The sequence below is a fragment of the Lethenteron reissneri genome, chromosome 38 (assembly GCF_015708825.2).
Source record: "Lethenteron reissneri isolate LAM-NWPU_2019-01 chromosome 38, ASM1570882v1, whole genome shotgun sequence".
Classification (NCBI taxonomy): domain Eukaryota; kingdom Metazoa; phylum Chordata; class Hyperoartia; order Petromyzontiformes; family Petromyzontidae; genus Lethenteron; species Lethenteron reissneri.
The window spans coordinates 1,890,675-1,918,515 of record NC_083816.1 but is presented as its reverse complement, the minus strand read 5'-3'; the positions used below and the strand labels follow the sequence as shown (position 1 = coordinate 1,918,515).

At 45.8% G+C, this 27,841-nt stretch overlaps 1 protein-coding gene across 2 annotated transcripts in view; it reads left to right on the top strand.

Annotated features, from left to right (window-relative positions):
• LOC133351708 (interleukin-17 receptor A-like) overlaps nucleotides 1-27,543 on the top strand; it is a 42,845-nt gene extending 15,302 nt beyond the window's left edge. The window contains exons 5-13 of one of the 2 annotated variants that reach the window (XM_061567120.1): nucleotides 2,203-2,324; nucleotides 3,536-3,662; nucleotides 5,261-5,308; nucleotides 7,095-7,255; nucleotides 11,401-11,448; nucleotides 13,787-13,864; nucleotides 15,383-15,446; nucleotides 17,787-17,906; nucleotides 25,306-27,543. In XM_061567120.1, the coding sequence (XP_061423104.1) occupies nucleotides 2,203-2,324; nucleotides 3,536-3,662; nucleotides 5,261-5,308; nucleotides 7,095-7,255; nucleotides 11,401-11,448; nucleotides 13,787-13,864; nucleotides 15,383-15,446; nucleotides 17,787-17,906; nucleotides 25,306-26,066 (1,529 nt within the window). In that variant the 3' untranslated portion in view covers nucleotides 26,067-27,543. The remainder of the gene's footprint in view (nucleotides 1-2,202; nucleotides 2,325-3,535; nucleotides 3,663-5,260; nucleotides 5,309-7,094; nucleotides 7,256-11,400; nucleotides 11,449-13,786; nucleotides 13,865-15,382; nucleotides 15,447-17,786; nucleotides 17,907-25,305) is intronic. The other variant, XM_061567121.1, reaches the window with a different exon arrangement.
• Nucleotides 27,544-27,841: the final 298 nt, after the last annotated feature.

The following is a 27,841-nucleotide window of genomic DNA, read 5'->3' as shown; positions in this document are numbered from 1 at the left end:
CCACACAGAGACACCACAGAGACACAACACCGAGACACACCACAGAGACACAACACAGAGACACACCACAGAGACACAACACAGAGACACCACACAGAGACACAACACAGAGACACAACACAGAGACACAACACAGAGACACAACACAGAAACACAACACAGAGACACAACACAGAGAGACACAACACAGAGACACAACACAGAGACACAACACAGAGACACCACAAAGACACCACACAGAGACACCACAGAGACAGACCACAGAGACACAACACAGACACACCACAGAGACACCACAGAGACACCACACAGAGACACCACAGAGACACAACACCGAGACACACCACAGAGACACAACACAGAGACACACCACAGAGACACAACACAGAGACACAACACAGAGACACAACACAGAAACACAACACAGAGACACACCACAGAGACACAACACAGAGACACAACACAGAGACACAACACAGAGACACACCACAGAGACACAACACAGAGACACAACACAGAAACACAACACAGAGACACAACACAGAGACACAACACACAGAGACACAACACAGACACAACACAGAGACACAACACAGAGACACAACACAGAGATACCACAAAGACACCACACAGAGACACCAGAGAGACAGACCACAGAGACACAACACAGACACACCACAGAGACACCACAGAGACACCACACAGAGACACCACAGAGACACCACAGAGACACCACAGAAACACAACACCGAGACACACCACAGAGACACAACACGAACCAGCGAAAACACTACAGAGAGACACAACGTGTACACGATCAAGGGTACAAAGGTGGCAGTTGGCGGTTTGGTAATGTTGAACCAAGATAAAGGACTCTCCGATTTGTAAGTGGGTGGATTTCTTTATCATTTTATGCGTATTCAGCGCTTATCAATTCCAGTCAATAAAAACAATTAAATGCGTGGAACACTTTGCACCAAGGGTTTTGCGAATCGCACGTAGAATCTCACACAGTGTCTACTCCATTAATCCCACGGTTAAGGTCTTCTGTCTGGTCTCTCAATTGAAAAATGCGTTTCAAAATCTCGGATTTCCTAAAAGTCAACACTGCCTTTTTTTTTTAAATATAGAATCACGTTTGCTGACATCTTGCTCGACACATTCACTCTCGGACCACTGCTAAGAGGCGGAGTGAACTTTGAGAAGCTATCGCTGTTAAAGCGCCTCATTTTCACTCGTACAATACAACAGCAGAGGCCACACCACGCCAGCTTCTGGCTGTGTTGCTCAGGCATCTTGCCAGGCCAATTAAGGGAATATCGGAGTGCACGTGTCCCCTTGTTCAGCAATCACTGTAGTGCAATGGCCTGCTCGGGTTCCAAGCTGAAAGAACAAAAAAACGATCGCTAAAATTATTCGTAATAATTATCTTTTAAAATACTTTTTTTTAAACACGCTTTAATGAAATGTACCGTACTAGTAATGGAAGTGGCCCCGAAGCTTGCCATAACGTAATGGGCCGTGGTCAATTACAGCCAACGTCAGTTGAGCGTGGACAATTAGACCCAAGCCGAAACATAACATATAAAAAAAGATTGTTTTAAAATATATATTTTTTTTACTTTTAATGATAGAATATAGTATTGTCACCAGTATGACATACGTATACCAAGTTTGCAGTCGATACGACATTGAGAAGCGGGTTAAAATTTCGTTACAAGATTTGAGGATACGACAACAGGCAGAGTGAGTTTATCAAAGCGTGTAATAAAATAATGTTTTAAAATATATGTTTTTTATGTTTCATGATAGAATATAATATTGTCATCAGTATGACATAAGTATACCAAGTTTGCAGTCGATAGCACATTGGGAAGTGGGTAAAAATTGAGTTACAAGATTTGAGGATACAACAACAGACAGAGTGAGTTAAATAATAATAAAAAATCGTATAAAATGATACTCTCCTGGGCGCTGCTGTGGTGTAAGGTTGGTGTCACACTGGACTTACATTATTTATATTATCTTGTTATTTGAATGTCTCGTCTGCAGTACACACATTACAACAATACTTTTTAGACTTTTGAAATACTGTTCTAGCCACAATGTTCTTGAATTAATTAAACGTTCATGAGTGTGGTAGGGATCGTAATGCGACATTTTCTAATACTCTGTGTTTATGATGCCGTGTTTTTCTATCAGGAAGCATAAATCATTTGGATGGTGCAGAGCTAATCATCACCCATGGCTCAAAAAGTCACCACATCATCTTCAACTTTAGCAAAGTCCCCTTCCCCAGGCGAAATAATCATCTGGGACAAAATGTAAGACCATTGCACAATGCCCATCTTGTAGTGAGTTCTTGCTTAAAGTCCATGCGTTTTTATTATCTGTTAAGTTCAAAGGATGATGTTTTACTTGTATCTGATTAGGTGCACATATAACCCTTTATGACGCTAAGACTTTGTCTTCCCAGGTGTCTACCCAACAGTCTGAAGGATTTCTGAGTTCACTTATCAGTGAGTGGCAAACTCAGCCCATCACCCCTCCAGGTTCAATAGAATAATAGTAACAATGCTCTGTATTCATCCAGGAACACCTTACTGAGACTCATGTCTCTTTTGCAAGATGGTCCTGCATTGGGATGTTTGGCCATCTCATTATGTTCTTTAACTTCTTTCGCACCGTACTTAGACAACCATGCTAATCGGAGTGTTTTGCATGTAGGAGTAAACTGGTGTGCCCACATACATTGCACATACAGTATAATGAGGGGAAAGGTCACAAAGATGAATTTGAGAACCCGTTTGTTGTTCTGCCATCTCCGGGCCATTTCAAACCAGCAAGGTCTTGCGAGCTTCAGCAAGCCTTGCCTCCAAAGTCATGGATCGCAGGCGTGCACTACCAATACCTGGCTGTTGTGGGGTGGCAACAGTAGTTGTCCTGTGGACAGATTGAGGAATGTGTAATTCCATTGCTGGCTTAGTTCCGACACTAAATATATGCATTGCCCCAATGCGTTGTTGATGCCGGCATCAAATCTGGCCAACTTCACCCCCCGCACTGACCAGAAAGGGTAAAACATATTCTTATTTTTAATACTTTGATACTGCCAATAAGGTTCCATATATATAACTGCTCAACCCAAGCTATAAATGCTCTGATATTTGGATTGTCTTTGTGCTTTTCGGCTTTTGGCGTTCTCTGGTCTCACACTGGTGAGACAAAGCCATAATGAAGGCTGTCTCTGGTGTAGGCCAATTCGTTTCAAAGACGATGCCCATATATTATCAGAGCATGTTTGTTTGCATGTTTTGCCACAAGTACGTGTGGTTAATGCAGACTTGATGCCTTGCAAGAGGTATCTAGTTGGCGTTTGGACATCGTAACACCTCCTGTTTGATTGCCAGAAAGGGTAAAACCTATTCTTATGCTTCATACATTATCAAAGGCTTCCATCATAAATTCTGCCTTGCCATTCAGAACAGCATTGACTTGTCTCTGAGCGGAGTGGCCGTCGCGTGTTGTATTTCAGTGGGAATTTAGCTTCGACCAGTACGAGGTGGAGCCCTCGGACTACATCACGGTCACAGTGTACCACCTGCCACGGCCATCCACTGGGCAGGACGACGCTCACGTGCAAGATAGCATCAAGGTGCCAGGTGAGTGACGTAACCATCAGACTTGCTTACAGGAAGCTCCCTCCGTCCTGAGCCCAGTTGGATGTTACGCGTATTGATGAACACAAAAACACAAAACGCAGCCGGTGCAGTTTATACATGTTGCGGTTGCGCTGCGCGACTCTCTGACGACGTGTTGATGGGTTGTACCGTGCATTGTTCGGCATGACGTCCGACATTTTTGCTGGGAGCTTCAGAATCGATCGCAGTGAAACTGCAAATAAAATGGGATGGTAGATCCCTGAACCCTGAGTAAGTTGGACAGAAAGTAGTATAACCTGTGGCCTGCATGATAAATGACCAACTCTAGATCAAGTGATTGTATCTGTCACATTTGATAAATTGCAGTATTTGCAAATTAGAAATTTTAAAAAGCCGCATGGCAACATCGTCCCCGACTGGCAGACTCATTCCCACTTACAGGCCCGTGCTGCATTCACCTTGTGCGGCACAGGGACAGCTGCCACTGGGGGTTCCCTTGGCCGTGCTACAGCAGGCCATGGGAATGCTTGAGATGAGATCACATAAAAGGAGAATTCACGATGCTGATCCATTTAAGCAGTGCCCTATAAATACTATTACTCATCCTGAATTCCACGTGACCTGCAAACCCAATGACCACTGCAACAAATTGTCTCTGCCCTCCGTGATCTCTACACCGAACGACGAGGGCTTCCTTGAGGAGGTGTGTCTGTGTGCAGAGCCGGCCCAGCCACTAAGCGACCCTTGCAATTGCAAAGGGCCCCGTGGCCAGCAGAGGGCCCCCTAGAGTCACTGCTAGCTAGTGGGTGAAAAAAAATCATACATCAAAGGGGCCTCCAACCAAATTTTGCTTAGGGCCCCCAAAGGTCTAGGGCCTGTTCTGTCTGTGTGTACACATGGGTCGCAGATGCGCGTGGCAACGCGGTTCTGCATTTGTCGTTCGCACTGAGGAAGCCATCCAAATTGAGCCCCACTTAATCGTGTTCGGACAGCTGGGTGATGCACTTACGTTGCGCATGACTTGGATGTCACAAAAGTCGGGTACATTTTCAGTTATATCGAACTCAAAACACTTTAGTTGAAGAAGCAATTCAACGTTTCGAGCTTCATCATTGCGTCTTCAGCTGGACCGCCAACACAAGCTCCTCGGGCACAAGCGGCAGCAGCAGGAGGCCAGTGTGGCGATACGCTTGTGACGAGTCTTAATGAGTACGAAACCGGTATGCAGTTGCCATCCATTTATTTTTAAAATGCCACGATCATCAACCGTGTCACATGTTAATCACACCGCTTTATGAATAGTTTGAGGATTTCTAACTACATTTTTTCTTTCTAAATCGGTATACTGCAAAAGTGTTTCATACGTTGGCAGGCAGCCACTTAAATCAGGATTGGCAAGCATGAGAATTACAGAGACCAAAAATAAATGTGCTCGGTGGCTTGCATGGCAGTTCGTGAATTGTATGCAATTGTGCAGTCTTAGGCATGCTGGCCACTTTAAATAGAATCCTTGCAGCATTTGTGAGTGGATCAATCACCTGTTGGAACGACAAAGCGTGCCAAGGGCTATTTCAATGTAATTCGTTTTGCCTTTTCAGATTGCAAAAGTGAGGCGATGAGAAAGACACACAAATGCATCGTCAGAGGTGTGTCCGCTTTCCTGGTGCAGCTTCTGTATACACTACGATGAGCATGGTTGGCTACGTACAGTCCAAAACAGTAGCCCACAATTATTCATGATAATAATAATAATGCAATTTATAACGCGCGCAAATTTGCGGACGTAACGGCCGCAACTCAGAGGCGCGGAGTCAAGCTCAGAGTCACTCGAAAGCACGTGGTTATCGAGGTGAGTTTTTAAGCGTCTCTTGAAGGAGGCGATTGAGGTGATGCTGCGAATGTGCAGAGGGATTGCGTTCCAGACTGTTGGGGCAGCCACCGAGAAGCGGCGCGTAGACATGAATGCTTGATGCACCTTGCAATAATATTGTTGCTTGGTGTTCCGTTGTCCACTTTGTCAAAAAGCACTTGTTCGCCATAGAATAACAAGCGCAGTTAATGAGCACGCAATCGGCTATAATCAATCATTGAAGCCAAGTGAAAACACATTAAATTACCGTTTCTCTTTTACAACGGATAGTGGGGCCCGATACAAGATGAGCAACGTTCTTAATTAAATGTATTCAACAGAACATTCTCCACATAATACACTTCCATGCCATAGCTTGTGAAAGTAGTTTCGGAGAAATCAATATATGCTGATGTAGGCCAAACTAGAAAAGTGGTTACATTTTAATTTTTTAAAAGTCGTATTGAGGACTCAGTGTGGCCGAGTGGATCATTAATCACGAGTTTCATCGAGGGTCTATTGGCTCGACAATTGATGATCTTGTTTTTTTTTCTGTCAGCGCGCATTGGTTCTCCTTGTTATTCTGAGCAGATACTCGGCCAGGAATGTGCCAACGCATTTGTTGTACTGCAGACGATGCTTCTCAACAAGATGCTGTCGTGCTGTCGTATTGTACCGCTTATCACACTGGACTTGCAATCCTCCGATTAGCACGGTTGGCTACGCACGGCGCGAAAGAAGTTCAACATACATCCATTACATAGAGAGGTCGCACGTTCAATTCTGTCCAGCGGTTGAAGTAATGCGCAACGTTTCTTAAAATGTCCCTGGTCTCTGTCCAGCCAGCGGTATAACTGGGCACAAGAGAAATAATCCATTGGGCAAGTCGTGTGTGTGGTGATGGGTTAAGTGTGGGTACTTTTGCCTCTTCCAAGACATCTGGGCAACGTCGTAGAGTATACACAATCACCTCGAAAAGGGGCTCTCTACTGACGCCTCTGGTGCAGGTCTTTCGATCAGCATCCTCTTGAGCAGGACATAAGCTAAAACTAAACTCTTTTTATTTTACCAGGTAAGGCCTCACTGCGCTATGTAGCTCTTTTTCAGAAGTGACCTGGCTATCACAAATGACAGCTCAACGAAGTGGCTCGTCACGTGGAAATGTATAGCAGCCAAATAACTCTAAACGCGTGATGTTGATTCGAAACGTGGAGGGACCCAGAGAAAAATCCACGCGACCACATGGAGAGAGACATGCGTCAGGGTTGGGATCGAACCCTCAACCTCCTATATAGTGGCAAGGAAGTTACATCATGACAACGTGGGTCACTGGGTGCCATTACTTTCACCTCCTTATCTTGCGGTTTATATTTGTACTAAATACAGCCAAGCGTTGTACGGAGATTCAAAGTCAGTATCTCATTTGCAGTTTTAACTTGTAACCAAAATATATGGCATCGAACCTACGACCGCCTGTATACATCAGGGCTGCCCCTTTAACCTTTTACGGTTTTTTTCTATTTCTGCACAATACAATTGGGACGAAGATCTAATTGTTTTCAAACCTTTATTTAACATTTCAGGAATAAATTGGGACCCAAAGATGAACATCACTCTGGCTTCAAACAGTCTACGTGTGTTCTTCAACACAGCACCTTACTTTGATCACTACACGCTCGCTGTTGTCTTCCGTCGTGAAGATGACAGGGACTGCTTCAAAGAAATGGAGATGAATGTAATGAAGGTAAGACCACACATTCACTCGGGATTGGCGACTTTGCACGTGACCTCCGCATGCAGGCCTGCTTTCAACTGTTTGGCTCGATTATATCAAGCAAAAGCGCAAAGAGCTGTTGTGGTATTCTTGGTTCTTTCGGTAAAGTCACGTAGAAGGGAAATAAGAAAATAATATGAATATAAAACAATAACAATTATCACAACGTTTCGACTGCAACACAATCAATCATCATCATGTGTGAAATCCACAGCCAGAAAATTGTTGTGGTGTCGATAATAATTACCGTACATGTACACATGTGTCTTCTGCCGCCGCTGCTTATGCACTCAAGACATGAGTCAGATCATCAATAAAAATTCAAACATTCAACGTAATTTACTCTCTTTTATATCAACATAAAACATGTTTGTATTTTAATAACTTGGGTGCAGTTGAATTATGAATTGTCTCCACTGGTGCTGGTAACCGTGCTTTCATTTAATCGTCTAAAAATGTAAACAGAAATTAGAATAATTAAAATAGTACAGTAAATGTAAGCTCGATCGAGCTTACATGCGCATCATGTACGTGGCATGATAAGTAAGGAAGTAAAACTCAGTTGTATATAGCACCATTCACACAACGCCTCACAGCACTTTACAACACAACTCCAGTAAAAAAAATAATTAAACATTAAAACTAATAGACGGATATGCAAGAGAAACAACGTGTTTTCAGACGAGCCCGAAAACCTCGACTGACGGAGCTTCCCAAACGGACTGGGGCAAAGCGTTCCGCAAACGAGGTGCCTGAGGACTGAAGAAGGCTCTATTTCGATTTAAAGCTTTCGTGACTGCAGGGATTCATCTTCTTGGTTCTTTCGGTAAAGTCACGACGTGAGAATTATTTTATTTTATTATGTTTACTTTTTATTATTTTATTACTTCCCTTCTACGTGACTTTACCGAAAGAACCAAGAAGAAGGCTCTATTTCGCCACTGAACGCAGAATGTGTCCGAAGTGTATTCCAGGGTGCTCGGATTCGGTGGATCAAAGTTTGCCGGACAGCGGCAAACGGTTTCAGCAGATCACCGCAATATAGCCGAGCTAACCAATTCAGGGCCTTGAAGGTCAAGACGAGAACTTTACATTTGATCCTGTATTTCACTGGAAGCCAATACAGGGATACGACTTAGTTTCCCTCCTCGATAATTCTCAGTTCAACAATCGTCCCAAGTGGCATTCAAAACGATGCTCCGCAAATACAAAAAATTTCACGCAAAAATTTCGACACCTGGTATGATGAGCGGAACATCTTTACCCATACGCACAAGGGCACTCCACACTCCGTGTCTATGGCGCAGGGAATGCCCTAGATGCGTGTGTGCGTGCAGGCGGCGAGATTTTAAATCTCTCGCCTGGTATGGAGGAGGGTTTCAATCCAAACGCTGACGGCATATTTGGAGTTTGTGTGTCTCTCTCCCCGTGGTCGCGTGGATTTTTTTCCGAGTCCTCTGGTTTTTCCCACCACATGTAGAAACACGCATTTAGAGTATTTGATTGCGATACATTTTCACGTGATAAGCCACTTCGTTGAGTTATCATTTGTGGCTGGGTTGCTTCTGAAAAAAAGCTACATAGCTCAGTGGGCCCTACCTGGTAAAATAAAAAAAAATTAACCCGTAAAAACAAAGTTTTTCACTATAAATCCTTTATATGCGTGGCGGCTGGAGTCCTCTCGTCCTCTGGCTTGAGATGGCTGCCACCTATGGGTTAGATGATTGCCTGCCACCATTAAGCAATTTGTAATTAAATATTTAAATAAAATTCCTAAAAAATGTAAAAATTTGGAGAAAAAATTCACGAAAATTAATTGCCACGCACAACGAGTCTGTGTGCAAAATGTCAGCTCAATTGGATCACGGGAAGTGGGTTAAAAAACGACCGAAAGATTTGCACGGTCGTAAGCAAGCAAGCAAGCGAACTTAGTATAAAGGATTTAAAAAAATTAACCTGTAAAAACAAATTTTTCACTATAAATCCTTCATATGCGTGGCATCGGTTTTATTTTATTATTCATTTCTGTTTTTCTTGAGTAAAAGTTTCATTTTTATCACATTGGTATTTTAAATTAAATATGAATTTTTTTCTTAAAAAGTGGAAAATGTTGGGAAAAAAATTTAACGAAAATAAATTGTGACGCACAACGAGTCTGTGTGCAAAATGTCAGCTCGATTGGATTACGGGAAGTGGGTTAAAAAACGACCGAACTTAGTATAAAGGATTTAAAAATATCTCCATATATATAAAAGGCAAAGTTGTGATTATGTGTCTGTTCAAATGTTTAGCGTACTTCCTGACATGCAACAAACTGGAAATTTGCCATGTGGGTACTTTCCAGACTGTATACCATGCAAAAAATATGAAAATACACTTTTGTGTTTTTTTTTTGGGGGGGGGGGGGGGAGCTAAATTATGCATATATTTTTTGCACGGCAAGTGAGCTGTGACGTCAATTCTGTCACGTGACCCGCGCATGTGCAAGCGTAACGCGTTGTAGTGTAGTGGGTAGCGCGCTGCGCTACGAACCCGGCGACCCGAGTTCGATTCCCACTCACGGCCACCACCGGTGAAGATTATTTGAACCGAACCTGGGCCTCCCCTAGGTCGACTCAGCCTCAAACGAGTAACTGGTGTGGTGTGTGAACATCGCCACTGGAGAGACAAAGGCGGCCGGGCGTGGTGAATCCAAGTCCCGAGCGAAGCCGGGTAGTAAAGCTCGTAGTTTATAGGAATGGAAAGTGTAGCACTTTCGTTCGAAAAACTGTAGTGCTTGTCACAGGCAGAGAGGGGTGATGCTTGCATAATCGCATGTCTATTGACCCACGGAACGTTCCCTCCCGTAAGGCTGACAGCCGTGGGATTGGCGGGGCCGCAGTGTAGCTGCACGAGGTGCCGTATTTTCTAATACGGTCACAGTGACCTCACCTTGGGATGAGACTGGTGTACCGCGAAGTGTGACGAGTTGGAAAACAAATATCCCATTCGGAAAAAAAACACTTTTTGAAGCCCCCTCTTGTCACATCGCACTGCCCGAGTGGCTGAGTGTCCTGGTAACTTGGCCCCAAAACATGATTGCTGCAAATGGTTCGTTCTCACACTGCGGCTAAATCGTCGTGCCAATGAGGGCAATTTTGATGGGCTTCTTTGCCTCTGAATGTTTAGTGTTAAGTGACGTTTTGCACGGCTGAACAGCTATCTTTGGTGAAATCTGAAAACAGTCTGCCTCAGCAGCTGTCCCCCTCTTTTTTCTTCCTGATGAGGAACGCTTGTGTTGCGATCGAAACGTCGTAGTTTTTTTGTTATTTTTTGTCATTTTCTTTGAACTTATCTACGTGACTTTACCGAAAGACCCAAAGAATATAGCTCTTTTGGTGGTCGCTTTGTTTAAAATTTAACTCTGTTTACAAATTCTGGGTTTTTTTCCCTCTAAAGCAGGGGTCCTCAAACTTTTCAAACAGGGGGCCAGTTCACTGTCCCTCAGACCGTTGGAGGGCCGGACTATAGTTAAAAAAAAACTATGAACAAATTCCTATGCACACTGCATATATCTTATTTTGAAGTGAAGAAACAAAACGGGAACAAATACAATATTTAAAATGAAGAACAGTAAAGTTAAATCAACAAACTTGCCAGTATTTCAATGGGAACTATGGGCCTGCTTTTGGCTAATGAGATGGTCAATGTCCGGTTCCATATTTGTCATTGCTAGTCGTAACAAGTGATGCAAGTGTGTATCCATTAGTCTAGATCTGGTTGGAGATTTCAAATGTTTCATTCTGGAAAAAGTCTGTTCACAGACATAAGTGCTGCTAAAGATGGTTACCATTTTGAGTGCATGGTTGCTGAGATGAGGATATGTCTCAGAGGGGAGAGATGCATATCAAGAGGAATTTAGCATATTTATGGGAAATGCAGGAATGTTATTAGTACTACATATGCAGCACGGGCATATGTAGTACTAATCACATTCCTGCATTTCCCATAAATATGCTAAATTCCTCTTGATATGCAAATTATTTTGTCAAGGCGCTCTTTCCCCCGCTTCCAACCCAGCTTATATATGCTCCAAGCTCGTGTGCTGTTTCATTCAGACGCTGTCTCCCCAACAGACCTGGTTTTCACCTGAGGACGGCTGCTTGCGTTGTGGCCAAAACGTCGTGAGAATTATTTTATTACTTCCCTTCTATGTGACTTTACCGAAAGAACCAAGAAGATGAATCCCTGCAGTCACGAAAGCTTTAAATCGAAAGATATCCTCTCCTGTAGTTGTTCCTTTGATGCTTTGCAGTGCAGCAAGCTTTTCTGTGACTTCGAAATAGTCATTCGTCCCACGAATAAAAATTTGAAGTTGTGCAGAATCACGAACATCATTGCTTTCGTCGAGTGCCAAGGAAAAATAGTAAAGTTTTTTTGTGGAGTTTTGCAAATGCTGATGCAAATTGTCTCCCATTTCTTCAATCCTCCGTGTAATTGTAGGTCCTAAAAGACTCACTGTACTAAATAAATCGGCCTTCTCTGGACACATCTCTTTGGCAACAGAAAGAAGGCATTCTTTAACAAATTCTCCCTCCACGAATGGTATGCCAGTGCACGCTATTAGCTTGGCAACTTGAAAACTTGCTCGCAGTGATGAAATATTTAGCTGCTTCTGCTTCACAAAAGTATTTTTCTGAGTTGTTAATGTATTTTTCAGTTGGTGGCGGTGGTTATCTTTATGTTGAGTTTCATAGTGTCGACGTAAATTGTATTCTTTGAACACAGACACTATATTCTGGCATATCAGACACACAGCTCTTTCCTTGTACTGCATGAAAAAGTAATCATAAGTCCACTGTTCTTTGAATATCCTACACTCCGAGTCAATTTTTCTCTTTCTTGACATCATTGTTTCCTAGGGAGTCAAAATTGCTATTAGTAAAATACCAATATATATACAGCGCTACAAAAACAATATACCAGCAATAACTTTGCCCACACAGAGACATACAGACTGTACTGCCCATCAATGCAGTCTGATTGGGGGGAACTCCGCCCCCTCTCCCTCTTCCACCAATGACCGTCCTTCTCATCTAGAAAAAAAGTAACAGACAGGCAGCGGCGGCAAAAACACCTGGCGGGCCGGATAAATGTCCTCGGCGGGCCGCATGTGGCCCGCGGGCCGTAGTTTGAGGACCCCTGCTCTAAAGCGTCGAACAATGCTGGTGACAAAACTCAGCCCTGCGTAGAATGCCAGTCTCTGTCTCAAACCACTGTCGGTGTATTTGTGTACGATTTACTGTTCATGCCTGTGATGGTGCAATGCAGTGCGCCGATTGCAGCGCGTACATGTGTAGTGACATGACGTCACTACTGTGTTGGCTCTGCACGGGTGCTGTAGGCGGGTGTCACAGAGGTCGCGTCAGGCCGTGACACTGCGTGAACCCGACAGGACACGTGACCGGATGAAGGGGGGGCTAGGGGCCCCAGAGGGGAGCTTGGTGGTCACGTGGTAAGGGGCCCAGATCTTCCCGAAGGATCTGGAAGGGGGGCGTGGCCGAGAGCGTGGCCGGCCACGCCGCAGCAGTTATAAGCGGGGTGTGAACAGAGAGCGCGGCTGTTCAAGTTCATTTATTTCAAGTTCAAGTTAATTTATTAGGTATAGCCCTGTGAGCCATTCGGCTCTTGAATCGGGTGCAACCGCAACAAACAAAAAACAAAAACAAGAACAAAAAACATCTTAAAGTGAATATGTGACTGAGTGAAAACAGAAAATCCAAGAAAAGACAGCAAAATATTGCAGAAAAAACACCGTACACCAACGATGTGTGCAAAAATCCCAGTGGGATGCAAGTCAAACAACCAACAACAACCACAAGACAGCTCAGATTAAGGCCATCAGTCTAACTCTGTACTACAACAAACAAACATGGCTAAACCAATACACTTTTCGAAATCACCAAAATAAAGCCATGAAAGCAATGAAACAGTGATCATAGGAACTGTGACAGAATTTTCACAATAAATGTCATAAACAACATGTAACTACCAAAACGCTGCAGCCATAGCTGGCTGCATGAGTCACTCCACAACAGCAACCCCAGGATGAAGACGCAAGTTGTTTGTTACGTTGTGAATAAATAGTTTTGCCTCCAAGTTGAGTGTGCACCTTAATCGAACCCATTACACATGGGTTTGACCTTTTCGCGTTTTATGCATGTGTATGCTTGATTGAGATGACAACAACATACCCCCACTTGAACCTGCATCTTTGTATTTGGCATTCTACCCAGATAGTATATATTTTAAAAAGAGCAGGCATAAGCCATTTCAACAAAAAAAAATGTTTTCCAATGAGCACAATTGTCTATGTATGGTGCGAAAGAAGTTCAACATACGCCCGTATTCCCGGCCACGCCTGGGCTTGCCCGCTTTAGATTTGTATGCCTCCAAAGTACTCCCACAGTGATCACCCAAAGTCTGATGCTCATAACTGTGAATCATACCTCACTCCCACAGGGTGCGTACGATGCCACGGAAAGTGCCGTTTTTATTATCTCATCTTTAGAGCGACACTGCGACCACGTTACAGTAAAAGTAAGTATTTTGGTGCCACGCGGGGCTTCCGCGTAATGAAACTGGTATCGGATATTAGATCTCGTCTGGCAATAAAATGATTCCCACCCACCACATGAAGCGTAATTGACATCGTAAAAATTGGCTCCATAGCACGCCACTTGAATGTACTGCCACACTAGAGCAACTTAAATTGTACGCTCTGTAATACCTGGAATTAAGCGGACAATGCCTTATGCCGTGCCAGCGTTCAAATGCAATCAATCACAGGGTCAGCGTTATCTACGTGATTTTAAGGCAAAAATAAAAATCAGTTTTTGTATCGACGAGATGCGCACGCTGCTTCATTCAGAGTATTCCTCCTGTGGCCATGCCTCCGAAATTACCCAGAAGTAAGACCAACGCCGCATCGAATCTCACAACCACGCGCACCCCGGAGATGTATATTTCTTGTATATTTTGTAGTACAGTCATGGCACATGTATGTTGTATGGCCACGTGTGATGTAGTAGTAATTGCACGTGTCGTAGTGATGTAGCAATTTGTTGCATTGTATTAACGTATTTGTGTGATTCTTCGTCTTGTCCGTCCAGCATTTTGCTAAATAAAGTTTGGTTAACGTATTATATGGAACTTGTAAATGATAGATAACAGGGCATTAGCAACATAAGTGGCACAAATAATAAAAAGGGATAAACGATAGCTTACAATAAAAAAGTAAACTAAAAACATTGGGTGTTGCATGTCTCCATTTGTTTCACATTCCTAGAGTGGGGATCAGTATCTGCAGACCACAACTGCTGTTGATGTTCTATAAAGCGATAGCGAATTTTATTCACTCTGGAAGGATGATGGGCTGAGTTGTTCTTTGTCCAGGATTTGAACTTGCAATCTTCTGATTGAGTCAAACATTCGGACTGCAGCGCCACTCAGCCATATTCTCTCATAATCACTTAATTTAATAACTACCAATAAAATACTGGCTTAAATGTTTGATCAGTACGCCTGGGGTAGCATGTGATTGTTTGGACATTTCGTACTAAGCAATGTGGTTAAACGTGGAAGATTTGAACCCAGTATTCCATCTGTGAGTCAGACACTGCTATAACATCGGCCAGATCGATTAGTACTGGTAGGAACCACCTGGTTCCACCAGCCCACAAGGGATTATTGTGTCCGTCCGTCGTGCATCAAAAAATGGGATGGGTGGGGCTGGGTGGAGAGGGGAGGGTGGGGAGGGGCTGGGTGGGGAGGGGCTGGGTGGGGAGGGGAGGGTGGGGCTGGGTGGGGGTGGGAGGGGTGGGGCTGGGTGGGGAGGGGCTGATCACCCCGTGGTGCCCTTATAAAACTCAACGTTTAACCTACTCATGCCGGCTTGTGCCCGCCCTCAGTCGGCCATATTTGCGGAATACACCACGCCGCCGTTGACCCTGGACATTGACCGAGCAACCCGACGTTCCTACCAGCTCCCTCCGCAGGAATATGTTTATCTCGAAAGCAGTTCAAATATCTCATCCACTAACCTGAGCTTTCTTCCAGATCCGTCCATTCAACACTTGCTGCAAAAGCCTGTGCAAGGGAAGGAGGAGCAGCTTTGTTATAGGTAACGTCTTCAAACCTCGCGGTCGGAACTTTCGTCCATTTCATTTCACACAACACAGCGCGAGTTAAGTCACAGACACGCCACTCCGACTACTTCGTAGAATGTTCCAGCTGTGGCTGTACACCTCTCATGATTATTCCCATTCCGTTCTGCTGCTGCGTGTTAGGGATGATGTCCGTAAATTTCGCTCCACATTCTGATAGCTTTTTTAGGAACTGATGCCGAATAGAATTATTAACTGAATATGCAATCAGTGCCTGAAGGTGCTCCCAGCATGTGGATCGATGTGTCATGCACCGTGCCGAACAACGCGCGGCATGACACCAAAACACATCGGGCGGCTAGACAGCACACCGCGAAAACCTCGGGAGCAACATTACTCACTGGGACCAGTTCACACAGATGTAGTGGGCTCAAACGGAGACTCAGACGTACTTTTGGAGGCAACACATTTATTAACATCGGCGCGTTAACACGAAGGGGTAACTGCCCCTTCACCGGATAGTACGCTGTGGTGGTGGACCACCAGGCTATCTACACTAATCACACGCAACTAGCTACAACGGACCGGACCACAACTCGGGTCCGGGTCCTCGTGTGGGAGACTCTGTAGAACGTGGAGCATGGAGCAGGGACGTGAAGTCTTCGGGATGAACAACAACCACCGGTCCCACTGGGGGCCCGGCTCCACTCCTCGCCACGACCTCCTCGAATCCTCAAGGAGGATCTCCAACTGGCCAAGTGATCACCCTAGCCCCCCTTTGGGGGTCCCGGGGTAGACACCTCCGGTCACGTGTCCTCCAGGGTCAACCAGAGTGCCATGGCCCCTTTGAAACCCTGTTCCGAGGCCGACACCCTCGTACCGTATCCTGTAGGGGCTGGCACTGCACGCAGCGCGTGGTGCCATCCATTGCTGCCAGTCAGTGCTCCCTGAGCCCCGCTATGGCTGGTACTACAGCCACCCTCAGTGGTGTTTGCGATGTCAGTACATCGCGCGCTGTGCCTCTCCCAGGCCGACATCACACAGTCACATACACAGTGACATCCAACGATGTCACATCCAACGATGTTACTACACATACATTAGGGAAAACGGGACTTAGCTATGCCCCCAATTCGCAGCTTGTTGATTTCAGATACTTCTTAAAAGGTCCAAAAACAAATGGCAATGTACCCAGCGACGTTGTTCCGACTGGGCATCACCACTCCGTTTTCCGTGCCCCACCTTTGTAAAATGAAAATGTCAATTCTTGTTTATATTTATTGTCTCAAACGAGGTTTGGAACACAGACCTGGAAGCTTTGTAAAAAAAAACAGATTGTACACATCAATCAAAACTGATTAGGGATTGATTGAAATGTAAAATGAAAAATGTAATCTAACTTTACCATCGAGGCTTTAAAGGAATGACAACTAATTACTTTGTCCATACATCCCCGTACACGACTTGTGCATTATTCAGAGGCACCACAATTTCTCTGTCTCGCATCTGCCCAGGTACTTAACTCAATTGCATATTTAGATGCTATATAAATTCTAATTGCACGGCGTTGTGTCGTACCCGCAAACCCAACGAGAAAATATCAGAAGAAGCTACATATTTAATATGTACGATACGAAGTTCCCTGTTTTGGTTCTTTATGACTGAGGACGGAATTCATTACTATAAAAGTGAGCGTTATTTGCAGCTCATATCATGCGTGCAAGTAGAATGTTCGATTCTAGATTTGAAGCTTTCGTGACTGCAAGGATTCATACTCTTAGTTCTTTCGGTAAAGTCACGTAGGTAAAAAATGAAATTAAAATTAATAAAAATAAATAGAATGTTCGAGCCAATACAGAGACATCGCAACTTGAATCGCACGTGTAAGCAAGTTTTTTTTATTTTACACGTGTTTTAATGCATGTAAATGATGATGCAATACCCTATGTGCAGCAGTGTGACCTTTGTATTTTGTGAAACTAGCAGAAAGCTATCAAACATATTAACATTACTAATTTAACTTGTATAATGAAAGAAAGCCTGTTGGCAATTCCCTCCGCAATGTGTATAGTTTTGATGTTTTCGATTTGACATTACATCATTATTATTTTCCCCTCGAAAACTGTGTTGCTATTGTGTTCACATTGTCCACACTGTTGTTTCATTTCATCGGAAGGAACTATTTTAAGCGTTAAAAAAGATTGACTGGCTGGCGTTGACGCTTTGGCTCCGGCGCGTGTCACTTCCTCTGAAACAACGCTGTCTCCGTGCCAGGGGGGCTATCGGCGCCGCCTTGGGGCATTAGAGAATTGCAGCGTTCACAGATGCGTCGTGGCCCCCGCCACGTTTCGTTGCAGATGCCGAAGGGGGACCTCGGTCACCGCTGGTCTACGCCTCGGTGGGAGGAGCGCTCGCGCTGCTCTTCGTGGTCACGCTGATCGTGGCAGCGCTGCGCACCGCGCGTCCGCAGGCGAGAGGCGAGTTACGCGGACGCAGAGCGCACCTCACGTGACCCCGCGCGGTCGCACACCTGCTCATTACTCGCGGAGAGACGAGCACGGCTACAATGCTCGTTGGCAATCAGGACAAAAGGTGTAGAATTGAATGCGCGTTCTATTGTGTTGCCTAGATTCTGTAAAAGTAACCCACATTGTAAAGCACTGACAGCTTCCAGTGTTGGCTGCAAATATTCGTGACAGCTCAAAGGTTTAATGACTGCAGCCTATGAATGGCCTGGAAGCTATGCGCAGCCACTAAGCGATAAGCGTTGAGTCATTGTACAGATCGGTGGCTGAGAGGTCAGAGGGCTGAGCTGGCACCGTTGAGGTCCTGGCTTCGAATCCAAGCAACCATCTCTGATTAAACCAGATCCTCATATATATTTTTTCCCCCAGGAATCTTCATCGAGTCCCAAGACTTTTCTAGGAGAATTTTGCGTTCGGGGGTGTTTGGCGAGTTGTCCTCATAAGGAGTGGTTTACATTTGGCAGGAAAAATAACGACCCAGAGAAAGTCTGCTGAAGTGAGGGGATAGCGCTCAGGAAAGTTTACTAACCCAATTTCTGTACTGCCATCTCCTCGCTTTGTCACAGCCTATTTGGGTTTACGAGCTTAACAAACTGTGCGTGCTCCACCACCCTTCCTTGTAAAGCCCTGGCTTACAGGCATGTGCCACTATGCCAGGCTTAATGGTGATACAGAAATGTGTGTCTCTATATGCATTTGTGAATGTTCGTCATTGTGTCTTTGTAGAGTTCCACAAATTCTGTTTACCCTTTTTAAATACATACAATCATAATCAGAAAAACGGCGAGCACTTGATAAACAATCCTTGATCGGTTTTCAGAACAACAAAAAACCTCAGAAATGTAATCAAGATGCCCTATTGTAACATAATAACAGAACATTAATGCCATAATTGTGTTGTGTAGTGCAGAACAGCTCGAAGACGGAATTCTTAGTTATGGTATAAAATAAATTAATTTAATTTACTTTACCGAAAGAACCAAAGAGTATGGATCCCTGCAGTCACGAAAACTTCAAATCTAGATCTTCGTAAGGGCTTGCGCCGGTTTATTAACACAAGGGATAGCGGTTTACACCAGAGGTCGGTGTCCCTACACTCGGACCTCGGGCTCTATCTCTTCCCAGCCTCGGCTATCTCTTCGGCTCTCTCACTCGAGTCGGGACGGGGGTTCAGCCAACACCGCCCGACCGAGGAGAGCAGCACCCCGCGTAACCTTAGCCGGCTCTTACAGACTTCTCAGAGCCCTGCCCCTGGCTATATCTTCGGCTCTCCTACTCGTAGAACCCGGACGGGGGATCAGCCAACACCGTCCGGTCACGAGCAGCAGAGACCTCCTTTCAGACGCTCTCCATCCCGGGCTCCCACAACGGCCCCCTTAAGTATGTCACGTGACATGACGTCATCGCGCCTCACAGCGCTCATGACGTCACGTCGTCATGCTACGCCTCGACAATTGTAGCAGAAGACGTTTTATACTGGGGTAGAATCATCTCTTACACCGAGTATTCTAAGTGAAGTATGGGAATTGATGGCAGGAACTTCTTGACGGGAACACACTTTTTATTAAATCTTTACGTGTCAAAATACAACGTGTAGTCTCCTTCCTTCCGACTTCACACTCCACTACTCTCGTGTAAACTCTAGGCCTCTGGCTACACACGATACCCTTCACTCGTGTAGACCCTACGCCTCTGGCTACACAATACACTCGACTCGTGTAGACCCTATGTCCCTGGCTACACAATACACTCGACTCGTGTAGACCCTATGTCCCTGGCTACACACACTGCATTCGGCTCGTGTAGACCTTATGCCTATGGCTACACACACTACACTCGCCTCTGGGTTACACAGAGTCCCGGTCCCGTTAGGACAGCGGGACTAGGTACCGCAGGGCCCTAGGTCTTCATCCCCGTCTTCATTCTTCGCTGGTTACACACTGCCCTCACGCCTGTGTGCATCCCCTTTTATAGCCCCTGCTCACGAGAGGCGGAGCTGATGCGTACTTCAACGTGAGCATCGCTCCTTAATGAACCAATCACGACGCACTCTCTCTACGATCCGTTTTCCCCAGCCCGTGTTAACACTCCTCCACCAATCACACCGCGCTGCCACCCGATCACTCCCTCTCAGCACGTCACCGGCCCACAGCCAATCAGTACCCCGTAACCCACGACCCCGCGCTGACCCCTGATCCTCCACCGTCAGCGCACGTCACCACCTACACAGCCAATCATCACGCGCTGGCATACGATCTCTAATCCCAGCGCGTATCACCTCTACATAAGTAACACATTTCAGAAACGGCTGCAAATAAGTTTTATTGCATTTGCCGTGCAGAAGTCTGATAGATTCAATTTTATCAATTGTGACAAGTTATATAATTCACGAGGCAATAAGTTTAGGTGCGAATTTAAATTAGAAAAAGTAAACTTTGTTTCAACATTTTTTAAAATAAGGCAATTTTTGTCTTTTAGAGTTGACATGTCGAGTTTTACCTTACAGGCAGTGAACTACAATACTTTACCTAATACGTGATAGACCCTTTACCTCGGGGGTGTTGCTATCTCGGCATCTGTGTGCCAGTTAGACAGAAGCAGGAGGTGTTGGCACCAGCCAATGAGTGAGCTATTACAATTAAAATGCTGATTTTTTTTAAACTAAGGAACAGCATAATTAGTAGGTGGTGTGGTGGCGCAGTGGTTTGCGCATCGGCGACCTAATCCGGGCCCCCCCCGCCCCCCTCACCCAGATGGTCAGATGGTAAAATAACCCCCGTGACCAGAGGTCAGCAACCTGCGGCTCCGGAGATGCATGCGGTGGCTCTTTAAGGACTGCTTCGTGACGTCATTCATCAAGGATCACTGTCTCCTATTCGCATGCATTGCACTTTTTTTTTACCAAATTCGAAAAAAATGGCTCTTCTTCTTATGTTGGTTGCCAGCCCCGGCCCGTGACCAACGTAGCATGGTGTGAGCCCTTCGTTGAGCATTGAACAGTTTCGGTGTTTCACCGCACACCTAAATGTAAAGCGGTGCCCGTAATCGAATCGGCTGGGCCTTTCCAGGGATAGGATGCTGCCCATATCACAGGCGGCTCGTTCTCAATCCCTAGATGGAGGCCGTGATGTGCTCAGACTCGCGCAATACGAAGCGGCATTTTCCAAGCGGAGGATCCCAATCCCCGGGGGGAGATCGGTACAGCTTGCCGCAAGGGGTGCGAGGCCACAAATAAATGCTCGGATAAACATTGTGGAACCCCAGTGGGACGGGCCTAAATAAACTATATATTTTTATAATTTTACCAGGTAAGGCCCACTGAGCTATACAGCTTTTTTTCAGAAGCGACCTGGCCACAAATGATAGCTCAACGAAGTGGCTTATCACATGGGCATTTATAGCAGCACATCGATTCTAAATGTGGAGGGAAAAACCGGAGGACCACGGCGAGAGAGAGAGACATCCGAAGTCCAAATATACAGCAGGCGTCAGGGTCATAATGGAACCCACGACCTCCGGTAGTTAACATCTCGCCACCGTGGCGCCTCCCGTGTGGGTGGTTCACATGACCCTCACGGGCTCCTCCACGCACGCCGTGCTGCTTGGCCCCCACTCGGGGGGCTATCGGCAGCCACCGAGCCCGGCCTCGACAGCGGCAACGTTGAGCGCAGGAGGGGTCGCAGGGGAAAAAAAACTATTTAGGAAAATAGTTTCCGGTGCTATGGAAGTGTGTAGGTATGCTTGTATGTTGAACTTATTTCGCACCGTACGTAGCCAACTGCGTTAATCGGACGCGCGGGGGGAAGGATAACCAACCAAACACAAAAATCCGTTTGAAAGAAATTATTTTGCAATCAAGATGATTTAAATGTGCAGAGCTGCAGTGGCTTCCTAATAGCGGAAGGGAGAGCGTTCCAGACGGCCGCAGAAGTGCATCTGAAAGCGCGCGATGCGGTGACTGTTTTTGTTCTATGGGGAGTGTGTATGGAGAGGGAAATTCATTTAAGCTGATATTGCAAGATCAGCAATTACAGAATAACGTCGCATTTCAAACAAGACAGTAAAACACCAGAGTGTACAGTTGTGGAGTCATCACTTTATTATTTGCATAGTACAATGTTGTATTTTGCAAGTGTAATGTTGCACGGTTTAATATTTATTGGCTGTACTGTGTAATGCTCGACATTAGGTGAAACTTTACAATTTTAGACAAACGCTAAGAGGAGGGTGTGTGTTTGTCCCTTGCTCTTGCTAAGTTACATATAAAAACGCAAATAAATGTGCAGTGATCATGCCACTTATCCAGGAAAAGCCTCACTTGTTTTAAGAAACATGTTTCATCACGGTCTGCACTGGAATATTTAGCCAATTCATTTAAAGTGAGTTTTGTATGTTTTGGCCCATGATTTCAATTTGCATGTATGTTGAACTTCTTTCGCACCGTACGTAGTCAACCGTGCTAATAGGCGGTGCCATTGTATTAAACAAGGTGGTAGAGGCTGCCTTGGCCATGTCAGAGTCACGTGACGTTGTCACTGAATATTTTTTGTGGCAATCCAGGCATTTGCCAAGCAGCAGTTATTAGATAAGGGTTTTCTTGAAATAGGACTGTGGTTTACTGTGATTCCACTGGTAATGCTCATCTAATATATCGAGCTATTTGACAAAGCAGCCCTTTGTCAAAGTTGAAGATTGCCCTCGTGAATGACCATGTTCACAAATAATAGCACCACCGCCCTACAAAGCCACAATCCTCAGAGTCAGTATGTATCCTTTAGAAATCCGATGAGCTCTGAAGCTCTTTGTCACTGATGTCCAATTCTGCACACAGCAGCACAGTCTGTACAAGCGCTCCCACTAAGTGGCACCTTTTCCCACAAAAAAACCCAGTCTTTATTTATTTTGTGTTATATTTAGCACAATTTGAGGTCTCTTGTAATGGTAATCCAATTTTAAATTCAGTTTAAATTAAAATAATATAAGCCACTCTCGGTTTACCTTGCTGTTACAATAAAATAGCATTTACTGTAATTACACGTCTGAGTTGAGTTGCCTTGCTATTAAATTGGCATACGATTATAGTTCTAATTTGTAGCATGGAGAAAACGTAGTCCAATAAGCATAACTCGATACCAGACAGCACAGTTGATGTGTTTAGATTATTGTTGTAAATATCATTGTCGTATGCAGATATATTACAAATGTTAATGATTCATATTTCCCGATTGGAACTTACCATTTAACCACGTTTGTTTACTTTTTAATCATTCCACATTTTAAAAAAATTACTCTTATCATTACATTTTTTATTTTTGTGTATGGCATATCCAAACTGGTAATACTTTCACACATTGCACTCTTATCGGTAATTGGATTTTTGTTTATCTTGCATTGCGTTTCCCGAAATTGAATTCACCATACTATTTTCCCACTGTCACACGTACAGAACGGAATAGTTTGCATAAAACTATGGTGGTTAAAATCGCGTTTTTTTTATTAGTAAAACCCGGTTTCCAGTGTGCCACACACAGATATTTCTAGAGCGACCAACACATTCACGTTGTGTTCAGCTGAAACAACAGGAGCCGTTACAGTGGTGCAATGGTTAGCTCGCCGGAGCCACAACCTCTGGACCTGCAGGTTCAATTCCATCTCCTTGGTGCTCGGCAGCTGCAACGTCGGTTCCTGACTTTCAGAACCGATTTAGACAACCCCTGGTCTGTGCCGGGCTGCAAACGCACACGGGGCCTGATCACGAAGGTCGATACTGGGGGGCGACAACAGGCACGGTCGACCTGGTGCCGCGCAGAGAGTCGTGGGACAACAGTACAGGGTGGTCCAGATGTCTTGTGACCCCCAATTCATTGACCCCCAATTCATGGACCCCCCAAAAAATGTCCCACTTTGCATATTCATATTTGTTTTAAATTAACCTTAATAAAAAAATACATGAATTCCTGCAATCACGAAAGCTTTAAGTAAAAATACTGTATATTAAGTTTAACAGAATTAAATGGGGGTCACAAGATATCTGGACCATATTGTGCAATAGCCTCAACAGCGTTATGCTCAACCACCAGTTCCTGAAAAACTGCATCGTGGTTACCTTGCCTTGAGTCGCACATTATTAATTAATGAAAAACAAGATCAACTGACAGGCATCAGAGGCTGGTATCGTCCTTACAGGTGAAGAACCGGTGAGGACGCTTGACACCGAGGTTGAGGCACACGTGTATTTATTTTACAAGTCGTCACGACAGGACAGCACTAGAGGGGGTATCGGCCCCCTCACCCGTATAACTGGGGATACACCGCTAGCTATCCCTGACCTACCCCCGAGTCCTCCACTAACGGGCTAGGGGAGGCTGTCTGGCCCGACACTGGTGAGTCGGGCTACGGTACCCGGAATCCCAGAGTGCTGACTCTGGTTCACGGGACCACGCCGCTGGCTCGGTCCTGCGCGGCCCTGACAAGGGCGGCGTCTCAGGGGAGTCCAGGGCTCTAGCTACCCGGGTCTTCAATCTTCCCTCCTCTGTTCTAATACTCAGCCCCGAGCTCTCTCTGTCATCCCCTTTTATACCCCCTCCAGGATCACAACCCCGGGCAGCCCTACCCCCAGGCTGCCCGATGCGGACGTCGTTGCGGGCACCCCCCCCCCCCCCCGTTTACTCCCGGAGCTCCGCCCACTGTGTTTGTTCGCCGTTTGATCTTATGTACAAACAGCCCCTCCATAACAGCCCTACACAGGGACTCAACAGAGTCATTGATTGCTCACTGCTGTCAAATCTGCCTCTGGGAGCCTCATGTGTATAGAGAACCCACTTCTACACCACGGGAAAGCTTCTGGGTAGAAGCTTTCCTGATGGGGTTTTTCGTCATTTACAGATTTTAATGATCCGTTGTCATCAACGGGAGATGTGATATCACGACGCCACGTTATTAAACAGTTACGACTTTCCGTATCCCATTCAGCCCGCCGCCAGTTTCTTCAGAGCTTCGGCGCTGATTATATATCTTGCAAGGGGCCGCAACTAGGCAAAGATCCCCCATATAGCCTTAACAGACTGTAGGGGCAAGTGCTGTTAGCGAGCACCTATGAAGGCCGGAACGGTACACGAGGGGGTGGGTGGCCAGCACCATGCCCGACCGCCTTTGTCTCGCTAGTGGCGATGTTTACACACACTAATTTGAGGCTGAGTCGACCTAGAGGAGGCCGCAACTAGGCACCCCGAACGTGACACGCATTTTTAAAGTGACGTGCCATACGTGCCTGCGTACGTACGTTGTTGTTTGACCGGTATAGAGAGAAAAACAAAACGGCGCAGATAACCCTTCCTACGTGTGCCCCCAGCTGGGAAAGCGTGGACGGTGCACCGAGGCGGCTCGAGCGAAAGCGACCAACGTCGGCAGCACCACGCGTCTCCTCCCCACACCACGCCCGACCACCAGCTGGAGCGGCCTCGAGACCCCCCGACGCTGTTGATCCTTTACTCGCTGGACCACGCTCTCTTCAAGGACGTGATCCTGTCCTTTGCCTCGTTGGTCCAAGCACACTGCTCCGTGAAGGTCGCCCTGGGCCTCTGGAGCAGCGTGGAGGTCGCGCGCCGCGGGCCACTCGCGTGGCTGGCCGCGCGTCGGCAGGCGGCGAGGGAGACGGGCGGCCGGGTGCTGCTGGTGTGCTCCAGAGGCGTCGCTGCCAAATGGGAGGCCCATCGGGCTGCTGCCGCTTGTGCCGGAGAGGAGGGCGCAGCGCTGAGGCTCGGAGCGGAGTCCCACGCCGGTGACCACTTCTCGATGGCGCTGCCACTGATATGCGGCGACTTGGGAACGCCGTCCCTGCTGGGCAAGTACGCGGTCGTGTACTTTGACGAGGTCAGCAACAAGAAGGATATCCCCGACGTTTTCACGCCAGCCAAGACGTATAAGCTCACGAGCCAACTGGGAAAGATGTGTCAGATGTTGTCAAACTTGAACAGTGCCACAAGGAGACACAAACAAGTGAAGGACTGGAATTTATCTGCGAGTGGGAAAGCGCTCTGCGATGCCATTAAACAGTTTAAACTCTATCAAAAACTGAACCCCAAGTGGTTTGAAGATGAGTGTTTGAGATGAAATTGGTTATACGTTAATTAATGAAGTGAAGACTTTCATTTTCATCAAAGTAAAGCTCCGTTGGGCCCTATAAAGACATGTTCTCATTTTACTGGAAACTTTTTTTAATAAACAAAGCTGATGTTCTGGATGATTATGCTGCATTGTCCCAAGCAAGTGCAGTTTTGTAATCTCGAGCATTTTCACTCTCCAAACTCACAAGTGTGAAGATTCACAATGTCTAAAGCCTCAGTAATCATTATTTATAAATGACCCCCTTTTCAATATCTTCTTTAATTGTTGCAGCATTTTCCTTGTCACAAGAAACCCGATGCCATCTGAATGCAGGTAACAAGCACAAGTGCCTCCGATGGTTTCGTTTATTCACCGACCCATCAACAACAAATGTTGTCTCCGTGTCTACTTAGTTCTTACTGATCTTAAATGTACGTATGTACGTTGAACTTCTTTCGTAGCCTACCATGCTTATCGGAGGTGCGAAATATAAGTACATGTATGATCTGAAATACAGATGCAATTGTGACATTTGTAGGCAAAACAGAGCCTGGTAAGAGCAGATTTATTCTTCAAGAAGGGAAACCGGAATTTTAAGGTTCATTGTGCTCCTTTGGCCCGACTTCTCCACTATCGGCTCTGTGTTCTGTCTGAATCTCCCATCAATCTCCGTGCAACCTCCAAATACTCCAGAAGCACCGCTGGGAACATGCTCTGTATCTTCTGCTTCTGTGGCTGAGTGTTTCCTGCTGTATACGGCCAATATTCTTGGTCACAGCTCGTCAAGGAGCATAAGCCATCATGAAAAATCCGGTCATCCCTCGCAGTAGCTTTTGGCGAACCATCAAACAAAGATGGTCACTGCATTGTGCGCTTTCAGATGCACCTCTGCGGCCATCTGGAACGCTCTTCCTTCCGAAACTAGAAAGCCACTGGAGCCATGCACTTTTAAATCTCAGTTGAAAACAATTTCTTTCCAACTTTTTGTGTTTAGTTTGTTTTCCTTCCCCCGCACCTCCGATGGCTACACATGGTGTGAAAGAAGTTCAGTATATGTACTCTGGCTCAAGTGAGCCGGCTCCCGAGCCACGCTCAGGATTTTCCACGGAGGTGAGCCGGAGACGTTCACGTGGTGTACCGTTTATGAAAGTATGTAGCTTCAACCACAACGGATCCGAGTTAGAAGCTAAACCAGAGCCAAGTCATGAGTAAGAATACGGTGCCCCCCCCCCGACCCTAGGTTTACCTCATTAGGTTGGTTATACTCACCCCTCCCCTGTTATCCCATCCCCATTTGAAGTTCCATCTTCTCCCCGAGTGTGGTGTCCGCACTTGGTTGAGCCAAGGGGGCCACTCTCCTCCCCACCTATCATCTCCCCTCCTGTGTATGGTTCGGTTGCCGTCGGGACTGCGTCCTCCGTGCGAGCCTAGCGGCGTGCTGGCTGTATCGGGGCTCTCGCGTTTTTTAAACAATAAAAGAAAGAACAGCAATAAAGAATAGTACGGTTCCATCCCTTTAACTCGGCGGACCGGTGTCCATTAAGTGCATCAGATTTTGTTCAGTCGCTCTTCATTTTGACTTCATAAAGAATACTCAAGTCAAACCTTTTTAAAACAGTCTGCCTCAGCAGCAGACCATGCTTTCCCACCTGACGACGGACGCTTGTGTTGCGCCCGAAACGTCGTGATTTGTTTTATTTTATACCTACGTGACTTTACCGAAAGAACCAAAGAGTAATACTCAAGTAAGTCACGTGTGGATTGGTCATCCGCTCGTTAAA